This window comes from Gorilla gorilla, chromosome 13 (genome assembly GCF_029281585.2).
Source record: "Gorilla gorilla gorilla isolate KB3781 chromosome 13, NHGRI_mGorGor1-v2.1_pri, whole genome shotgun sequence".
NCBI lineage: Eukaryota > Metazoa > Chordata > Mammalia > Primates > Hominidae > Gorilla > Gorilla gorilla.
This window is the reverse complement of record NC_073237.2, coordinates 95,162,824-95,173,420: the sequence shown is the minus strand read 5'-3', so window position 1 is coordinate 95,173,420 and position 10,597 is coordinate 95,162,824. Positions and strand designations below refer to the sequence as shown.

Here is a 10,597-nt window from a genome sequence, read left to right as displayed (position 1 = left end):
TGGTCCCAGTGGTTCATGCCAGTAATCCCAGCACTTTGGAATGCAGAGGTGGGAGGATCACTTAAGGCCAGACTTTCAAGACCAGCCTGAGCAACATAGCAAGACCCTAAAAAAAATACAAAAAAATTAGCTGGGGGTGGTGTGTGCCTGTAGTTCCATCTGCTTGGGGACTGAGGCAGGAGAATTGCTTGAGCCCAGGAGGCGTTCAAGGCTGCAGTGAGCTATGATTGCACCACTGTACTCTAGTCTGGGTGACAGAGTAAGACCTTGACTCTAAAAACAAACAAACAAACAAACAACAAACAAACAACCAGCAGAAGTCCAATTTGAAGAACACAGAAAGGGGTAGAAAAAAAATTAAAGAAATAATGGCTAAAACCTTCCCAAATTAATAAAAAACATTAAATTACATTCCAAAAAGTTCAACAAACCCCAAGTATGAAAAACACAAGCAGACCACACCTAGACACATCATAATCAAACTGCTGAAATATAAAGACAAAGAGAAAATCTTGGAAGGCAGCAAGAGAAACATGAATTATCACACAGAAGTAACAATATCAACAAACACCTTCCCATTCAAAACAGGGAGATGCTACAGCAGTCCAATCACACATTCCAGGGTTGAAAGGAAAAAAAAAAAGAACCTGTCAACTAGAGTTCTAGATCCAACTAAACTCTTTCAATAATGGAAGGCAGAATAAAAATATTCCTGGATAAACAAAAACTGAATTTGTTGCAAACTGACCTCTCCTAGATAAACTACTAAAGTTCTTATGCTGAAAGAAAATGGCACCAAATGGTTACTCAGATTCACAGGAAGTAATGTAGAACATGGGAAATGGTACATATGTCTGTAAACATAACAGACTCTGTGTGTGTGTGTGTGTGTGTGTGTGTGTGCATATATATATATATATATATAAAATCTTCTTTTACTGTTGAAAGCAGTAATTATACCCTTCTATTACTGAGTATATAATATATATAGTATATATGTCCATAATAGCACAGAGGAGGGGCTAGGAAGTAGAGCTGCATTGGTGTAAATTTGCCAAATTTTACTGGAATTAACTCCATGCTAAACTGATGAAAATTGTGATGAATTCAGGAAGCACACTGGAATCCCTAAGGCAACCGCTAAAAAAGTAACTAAGAAATATAGCTAAGAAATCAACAGAGGACATATTTATCCTCATTATGCAGATAAGAAAATGAGTCTGTAGTGAATTCTTATAATTTTATGTTGCCTCAGCATCCGTTTTGAATATAAATTGGAATTTTTCATACCAGAAGCAGGACTTAGTCACCCTTGAGACACAATTTCCAGTTCTCCACCTCCTCCCAGTTCCTCAATGTGGTTGATCCAGATATCTGCTTATACAACTGCCTTCTTGTGACCACCTCCCTAGGGGACAGCTAGATACAACCTACTTGACTTGCCCACCGATCCCTACACTTCACATGACCTGTGTAGATATGCACAGCAACCACTTCCCAGTCACCTGTGACCTCCCGGAACTCCTGCCTGCTTGTTCCAAACCCATCAATTAAAACTCCCATTGGGAAAACTGCTTGGTTTCCCTGGATCCCAATAAAGGCTTTGGCCCTGGCTGGGCACAGTGGCTCATGCCTGTAATCCCAGCACTTTGGGAGGCCGAGGCGGGTGGAGTGCCTGAGGTCAGGAGTTTGAGACCAGCCTGACCAGCATGGTGAAACATCCTCTCTACTAAATACAAAAAATTAGCCAGGCGTGGTGGTGCCTGCCTGCAATCCCAGACACTTGGGAGGCTGAGGCAGGAGAATCGCTTGAACCCGGGAGGCAGAGGTTGCAGTGAGCCAAGATTGCACCATTGCACTCCAGCCTGGGCAATAAAAAGGCTTTGGCCCAAAGGTCCCTCTCTCTTGCTCCCCGTATGCTGGTTGAATGCATATTCTGGACAGCTCTCACCCTCCTATTGGCCTTGTGAGGCCTCCTTCCCCGGCCTCTCTGATCTGTGAGTAACATGCTTTTCTGTTATTTCATGTGGGGTTTTTTTGTTTTTTGTTTTTTTTGTTTTGTTTTGTTGTTTGTTTCTTTGAGACAGAGTTTCGCTCATCACCCAGCCTGGAGTGCAATGGTGCGATCTTCGCTCACTGCAACCTCCACTTCCCAGATTCAAGTAATTCTCCTGCCTCAGCCTCCCCAGTAGCTAGGATTACAGGAGCCCACCACCACACCCAGCTAATTTTTGTATTTTTAGTAGAGTTGGGGTTTTGCCATGTTGGTCAGGCTGGTCTTGAACTCCTGATGTCAGGTGATCCACCGGCTCAGGCTCCCAAAGTGCTGGGATTACAGGTGTGAGCCATGCCTAGCCTTATTTCATGTGTTTTGCTGAGTTGCCTCTTCTGTGTCTCACCTGACCAACACACCCAAACCTACCTTCTTCCCCCGTCAGGGCTCTCCTAGAGAGGGGCTGTCTTGGTAGGAATAAACCGGGCAGGTCAGACAAGAGCCACAAAGGCATCTTCCAGTATAAACCAAGTTTTCTGTGAGAGGAACACCCTGTCACGGGTTGGACATCCAGGCATTAGGCTGTCTGCCAGGATGAAGTGTCCCATGAAAGACACACTATAAACATTCATGACCAAATCCCTGGAGCCCTGGCAGGGCAGGGCTAGAGTTTTTACCCATGCTCCTGAGAGAGACCTCAAGACCAAATTAGAGGAAACTACAACAGAGTCCTAGAAGGTGAAACGATCTGCCAATCTGCCACAGCTGGGGCTGGCCCCCAGGACTCCAACTCCACACATCAGCCCTGGATTCACACCTGCCAGGGAGGCAGGTGGGGGCAGGTGGGAACCCACTTGGGTACAGTGAATAGATGTGTGAATTCCCTCACATCCCTATGGGCTTTTTCTCAGGCTCTTCACCCATCGGTGAAGAGAACGTTTTCTCGAGATATTGTAAATTCCCTCCCAGTCTGTGTAAAGATTTCCCTTGACACCCCCCAAAATATGATTTCTATTTTATATTGACTGTTTTCGAGCCTAAAAATGACTGAATGTAAGCAGATGCAGGAGTTAGAGGGGCGACTTCTCAAGCATAACTAATTAGCTGCCATGCTCGGCAGACTCTCCAGAAATGCAACCTCTGCAGCCTCCCCTGCACTCTTGATGGATTTTGTCAGCATTAATTTTATGTCTGCCTGAACTGTCTCCCTGCATCTGGGAGGGCCCGACACCCCTTCATCAAGCTCACACTGATGTGACAGAAACGGTGGGGAGGGGAGACAGGGTAGGACTTCCTAACTCATGGGTTGAGTGGGGCATTGTGTCTGTTTTCACAAGTTCCCACAGCGGTAGGAAGGGAAGCTTGGCCCACGCTGCCTCACATTTATGAGAACTGAGCTGTGTCAAAAGCTATTCCTGCCTGCTAAAGAGCTGTTTAATCCCATAAAGATTTTAAAAAGCTAAACTACTTAATATTTATTTTTGAATAAATATTAAAGTACATTTCTGAAAATAGAAGCTGATATTTAATAAGCCCATACTGTGGGCCAGTGTCAGGGGTGTTCAAACCACAGTAACTCCATCTTGAACAGGGGCTGGGTAAAATGAGGCTGAGACCTGCTGGGCTTCATTCCCAGGAGGTTAGGCATTCTTAGTCACAGGATGAGATAGAAGGTCAGCAGAAGATACAGGTCACAAAGAACCCGCTGATAAGACAGGATGCAGTAAAGAAGCCGGCCAAAACCCACCAAAACCAAGAAGGGATGAAAGCAACCTCTGGTGGTCCTCACTGCTTATTATACATTAATTATAATGCATTCACCTGCTAAAGATACTCCCCCCAGCACCATGACAGTTTACAAATGCCATGGCAATGCTAAGAAGTTACTCTATATGGTCTATGAGAAGGAGCCCTCAGTTCTGGGAAGTCCTCGCCCCTTTCTCAGAAAACTCATGAATCATCCACTCCTTGTTTAGCATATAATCAAGAAATAACCACAGAAATAGCCCACCAGTAGTCCTCGGGGGTACTCTATGGAATAGCCATTCTTGTTTCTTTACTTCTCTAATAAACTTGCTTTCACTTTACTCTGTGGACTCACCCTGAATTCTTTCTTGTGCGTAATCCAAGATCCAGATCCCTTTCTGGTAACACCAGGGCCTAAGCCCTGACCTGCTGTGTGTTATTTAATCCTCACAGCTATCCCATATCTTGGTTTAATTATCCCTGTTTTTCCAATGAAGAAACTGAAGTACAGATAAGTTAAGTTGCGTCAGATGGATTCGAGCCAGCCCAAGCCAAGTTGTTTCTGGGTAATTGTTAAACTGGTCCTTGACAGGATCTGAGTGGAGAATGTATGTCAAAAAGAGCCTGAGATACAAATTGATACCTTTTAATCAATTCCATGTGTATCTTCATCGCTCCCTTCTGATTGGTCCTGTAAACCAAAAACTATCTGAGACAGGTCTCAATCCATTTAGAGGTTTATTTTGCCAAGGTTAAGGATCATGGCCTGTGACACAACCTCAGGAGGTCCTGAGAATATGTGCCCAAGGTGGTTGGTTACAGCTTGATTTTACACATCTTAGGGAAACAGAAGTTATAGGCAGACATAACTTGGTTTGGCCTGGGAAGGCGGGACATCTTAAAGAAGGGGGCGGGGGGTGGGGCTTCCCGGTCACACGCGAATTCGAAGATTTCCTGATTGGCAGTTGGTTGAAAGAGTTAAGCTCTGCCTGAAGAGTCCAAGTCAGCTGAACTAAGTAAGGGGTGGGGTGGGGTGGGGGGGATGGTGGGTGGAAGCCAAGGTTCTTATGTAGATGAAGCTCCAGGTAGCAGGCTTCAGAGAAAATAGATGTGAAGGTCTCTTATCAGACCTTAAAAAGTGTCAGACTCTCCTGAAAAGACCTAGTTAGGGAAGGAGATTCTCTACAGAATGTAAATTTCCCCCGCAAGAGACAGCTTTGCAGGGCCATTTCAGAATATGTTAAAGAAATATATTTTGGGGCAAAATACTTGGATTTCCTTCAGGGTCATAGGATGTTATACCAGTCAGGTTGGAATTTGGTATGTATTGCTACAAAGAGTCTGTTTGGTCCATCTTAAGAGATCTGTTTTAACGTGAATGCCAGTCAGTTGTCTTTAAACTCCAAAGGGAGGAGAGGGTAATGAGGCTTGTCTGGATACTGCTCCCTTCTCATCATGGCCTGAACTAGTTTTTCAGTTCTGAACTAGGTTCAGGTTTTTTTGGGATCTTCTTGGCCAAGAGAGGAGTCCATTCAATCAGATGGGGGACCCCAGAATTTTATTTTTTATTTTTTGAGGCAAAGTCTGGCTCTGTCGCCCAGGCTGGAGTAGAGTGGCGCGATCTTGGCTCACTGCAACCTCCGCCTCCTGGGTTCAGGTGACTCTTCTGCCTCAGCCTCCGGAGTAGCTGGGATTACAGGCGCACGCCACCACGTCCAGCTAATTTTTGTATTTTTAATAGAGACGGGGTTTCGCCATGTTGACCAGGCTGGTCTCGAACTCCTGACCTCAAGTGATCTGCCCTCCTTGCCCTCCCAAAGTGCTAGGAGTATAGGCGTGAGCCACCGCACCCGGCCCTAGAATTTTATTTTTGGTTTACAGTACAAAAAGATCTGCAGTCAGTGTTCTCACATCTTTTTAATCATTCATATTGACTTAATCAGGTTGACAAAATCTCAGGGTTGGTCTGGGATCATTCACAAATCAGAATTACTCAGAGAAATTTTCACAGCAGTTGCAGCAGCACAAACTCTAACGCTGATTTAAATTAATAACTGTTATTAGTGAACAAACTTGAAAAAGGAATTTCATATAGAACATTACATTTCTCCCTGACACTACCGTATCATAAAAATTAAAAATGATACAAACATGTTTTAAAGTCATAGTGGTAGAACCAGCCACACTACAGTGAGGCACTGTTAGAAGTTCACTCTCAAGTTGACTCAGCTTAGTAAAGCAAATTGTTCTCTGAGATTTCAGCTTTGGTTAGTCCTCTTTGGCTGACATGAACATTATGGAGTGTTAACTGTGGTAGCAACATATAACCAAAAAGCATTCTTTTTAAAATACATCTAGAAGATCTCAATGACCTGAATAAATCAATACAATGTTCCTAGTGACAGTCTCTCTATACTGGGAAAACTTTAACCCCACAGCTGAGGTATTATCAGTTAATGCAAAGTACGTTGCTTGAACCTGATTTCCACCCATGCAGATATCTTCGTACCTGGGAATTCTTGTAAATACCAAAATAAAATCTTTACCTTTTTTGCTAATGAGAGTAAAAGGCACGACTGTAAAATATACATCTTGATAGAAAAATATTATAAGGTTTTAATTTTCTAAATACCAAGGGTTAACATCTTATGATTACCCTTTGAAAATAGGGTGTTTTGGAACATTTAAAAAGTTCTCAAAATAAGTACAAAGCTTATTCACATTTTTACTAAATCCAACACAACTTTCACAAATGGCAAAATGATTGCCTCTTCAAAGCAAAGCAGCCTAGTTTTTGGTGGGCTCTGGTCACTGCTTAGCTAAGTCTTTGTTGGGCAGAGTCCTGGCTCCACAGTCTCCTTTGATGGGCTCCTTGATACACGAGGCTTCATAACATGCGCTCTTTGAAGAACCATTTCTGATGATCCGAGTTGGTGCAGTCTCGTAAGAGTGGAACGAAACTATCACTCGACTCCTTCCTCGCAGCCTGGACACATTTCTTGGACTGTTCGTGAAATAAAGATCCATCCTACAAAAGATAACAGAATGACAGGCAAGTCATCAGAAAAGTCTCTTTTTCCTAAAGACATGTTTTAAAGAGATCAGGGTCTGATTTTTACCATTTCAGAAATATTTATTGAGGGGTAAGTGTCTTCCGTGTAACGCAGCAACTCAGGACTGTCCCGGGGACACAGCACCAGGCTTGTACAGGCTGCGTCCCGCTTGCCTCTCGCAGGACCGATGGTGCCACCTGCTGGCTGCTCTGGGCATGTGTCATACCCTACATCTCCCTATTGCATTTGGCTTCCTTCAGGGAAATCAGGAAAAAATATCCTTTGTTTATCTCTTTCACTCCTCTTAGGTCAACTCATTCCGTGCAGGGTGATCTCTTTCTCTTAGGTATTTAAACAGAGAGTGTGGAAACTTGGCTGTAGTCCCAGCTCAGCCACAGACCAGATGGATGAGGAAGCCAGTCACTTGGCCTGAGCTACTCACCTGTCACACATCAGAGAATCAGTGGGTTATATGCCTTGTGCCAATTCCCAAACCCCAAAGACGATGGTCTTCTTTAATGACCTCCTGCTTCTCTCCTTTCTGCCAGCTCTTGCTCAGTTATCTCAGCAAGTCTCTCTCTCAGGCCTGGTGTTTATCTTTTCCCTTTGCCTCTCTGTTATAAGCTGTATGCAACGCACTTAATCATGGCGGAGCAGCAAACAGGCAGAGTGAATAACAACATCAGTGAAAAACCTTTGTGATGTGCTGTTCACTAAATGGAACTTTTTTCATTCAAAAAAATCCAAACTCATGTTTTGTAGAATCCAAGAAATGACATTTCAGAGGTTTTTAGGCCTACATAAGAAAATACAAGGCTGGGCATGGTAGCTCACGCCTGTAATCACAGCACTTTGGGAGGCTGAGGCAGGTGGATCACTTGAGGCCAAGAGCTCAAGACCAGCCTGGCCAACATGGCAAAACTCCATCTCTGCTAAAAATACAAAAAATTAGCTGGGCGTGGTGGCGGGTGCCTGTAGTCCCAGCTACTCAGGAGACTGAGACAGGAGAATCGCTTGAACCCAGGAGGCAGAGGTTGCAGTGAGCTGAGATTGCACCCCTGCACTCCAGCCTTGGTGGAGCAAGGCTCCGTCTCAAAAAAAAAAAAAAGATCCAGCCCTAAGAACTAAGCTTTCTATTATGGTCTAGTGAATATAAGTGGGGACATTTCCTTCAGAATTCACATATGTTTCTGTTCAATATATATTTGTTTTATATATATATATTTAGGGCATGACTGATGAAATATAATAAATCAAGCTGTATCCTTTTCACATATGAATCAAAGTATTAAGTGTCCTGAAGAAAGGTAAAAAATCCAATTCAGTATCCTTCTTCCCAGCCTCCTGAACAAACTTCCTTTTCCTTAAATGGTCACTGAAATTTAAGATAAAATTTTTCATATGTCAAACTGATTTTATTGTTTCTAGTGTCCACTACCATTCCTTGAGGGCTTACAATGGCTTATGGTTGGGAGAAAGGTGGGAAGAGGAGGACATTCAAGAAGATCAGAGACGTCTGGGGTGTGCAGAAGTATTTTTCCTTCTTATTTTCCTGTATTCAATAGGTAACACTATGGTGTGTGGCTTTTCTGGGCAGCCTGCAAATGTCATTGCTAGTGACAACATTTTTCTGCAGGAAAACATATTCCAGCTTTTAATCATCTTTAGAATAAACCCATTTATAAGCAGTATATTGGGAGTGAAAGCTGCCCAGGGAGATAAAAAACAATGAATGTTTTTCTTTCAAATGATTTTCTTTGGATTTATTCCCTCACATGCTTTTTAGTGAGTCAAAGGATATGATCGATTTACAAGTCCTGATGCAAGCTGACTGCAAGTGTGGCGGGGCCAGCACCCTCAGGTCTGAGGTAACCCTCAGTTTCAAATCAACTGTGACTATCTGGGGAGACTACTCTATCAGAGGTGTTTTCTTGGTTATAATACCACAAGCAACAACTAATCTCTACCGAGCTTTATAGTTTCCAAAGAATATTTCTGGCTATGCATCTAATCCTCAGTAAAGTAAGGCTGCTATTATTGCACCTTTTTTCCTTTTTTTTTTTTTTTTTTTTTTGAGATGGAGTCTCACTCTGTCTCCCAGGCTACAGTGCAGTGGCATGATTTCGGCTGACTGCAACCTCCGCCTTCCGGGTTCAAGTGATTCTCCTGCTTCAGCCTCCCAAGTAGATGGGACTACAGGGGCATGCCACCACACCTGGCTATTTTTTTTTTTAAGTAGAGATGGGGTTTTGCCATATTGGCCACGCTGGTCTCAAACTCCTGGCTTCGGATGATCCACCTGCCTTGGCCTCCCAAAGTGCTGGGATTACAGGCGTCAGCCACTGTGCCTGGCCTATTGTACCTATTTTAGAGCTGGGAAAAACAAGGCTTAGAGAGGTGGGGTGGCTTATATCTGGATCTAACACTTTGGCTAACATCCTTACACTTGGGCTATTTGGCTTACTCATTTAAAGCCCTTTCATCTCTGAATGCATTTGTAAGAGCTGTTTCCATGTCGGTGCCTGCAGCTCATGGGGGTGCAAGGGAAATGGAAAAGACTAAAAGGGACTGGACAATGAGGAAGGAAGGCAGTGCTAATGACACCATGTGCCAGGGGACTCCAATCTCCTGCCATCACCGCCCCCCAGGCTCACTGGGACTGAGGTTCCAGGTCTTCCAGAGCTCCTGTCCATGTGTGACCACATCCCTGATCCTCACCAGGACTATGCCAGAGAGAATGTCTGACTCTCACACTCTCCCTTATAGCCCAGGGACTGTCAGCAGGAAGGAAGGAGAGAGTTCACCTACCTCCTGCAAGACGAACTTCTGATTCTCTGGGGCAGTTTCTTCGCAGAGATGCATGATAAGGGTATCCATTCCTGCTTCCACAGCAATGCAGCCCTCAGGCTGGTGGGTGTTATAGCGTATTTCTTTCTGGGACGTGTACTCGAAAAACTAAAAATGGGGCAGCCAACATGTAACACAACATTTTCCACTGATGTGGGAAGAGGAAAGATCGCTGGACAAGAACCTGGGATCACGAGAGCATGGGTGGGGTCATGTACCTGCGTCACCACCAACACAAGCCTGTGTGATGGGTTCCTCCGCATCCCACAGCCCTCAGTGAACCGCTACTGCAGTGCTTCATGAGCGTGGAGGAAATGGCCCTTCCCATGCCTGCCTGGCTTGCTAGACAGGGAGACAGGGCTGGTGCACGTCACCTCCTGCCTGCAGTGCTGAATGCTGTGTTGGTGTGGGATGGGAGGAAGGGAAATGGACCCATCGCAGCACTAGCTCTTGGGGGCTCTCTGTGACCTTGACTAGCTACTTCCTCTCCTTTTCCTCAGTCCCTCCTCCCAAACCTCCAATATGACAGTTCCTAGAAGATGTAAAGTGCCGTGCACAAGCAGGCAATGTGACCGCTAACGGGAAGACTTGGTTCTTCCCAGGCAATGGTTTTCCTACCTGAGTGTACTAGGAACTACCTACAGTGACTGTTAAAAATGCTGATTGCTGGCCCCATCCCAGAGACGGAATAAGGATTCCTTGTGTGTGAGGTGGGGCCTAGGAAGCTGCATTTTCTGCATCTTTGACAAGACACCCACCCACCCCACCAGCCCCTTTCAAAAATTCTGACACAGGTGGGTGTTCTTAAGGCGCACAGAGCAGGGCTTGTCACACCATTATCTCCTGAAAAGCTGCTTAAAACAAGAGTCTGGGATTCGGTAGTGTTGGGATCAGTCTGAAAATGTGCATTTCCAAGCTCCCAGATGATGCTGATGGTAGCACTCAGGTACCATCAGCT

General features: G+C 44.6%; 1 protein-coding gene across 1 annotated transcript in view; it reads right to left on the bottom strand.

Moving 5' to 3' along the window:
- Nucleotides 1-5,637: 5,637 nt before the first annotated feature.
- GALNT12 (polypeptide N-acetylgalactosaminyltransferase 12) overlaps nucleotides 5,638-10,597 on the bottom strand; it is a 42,478-nt gene continuing 37,518 nt past the window's right edge. The window contains exons 9-10 of the mRNA XM_031014865.3: nucleotides 9,601-9,747; nucleotides 5,638-6,767 (exon numbers count right to left, since the gene is read on the bottom strand). Of these exons, the coding sequence (XP_030870725.1) occupies nucleotides 6,627-6,767; nucleotides 9,601-9,747 (288 nt within the window). The 3' untranslated portion in view covers nucleotides 5,638-6,626. The remainder of the gene's footprint in view (nucleotides 6,768-9,600; nucleotides 9,748-10,597) is intronic.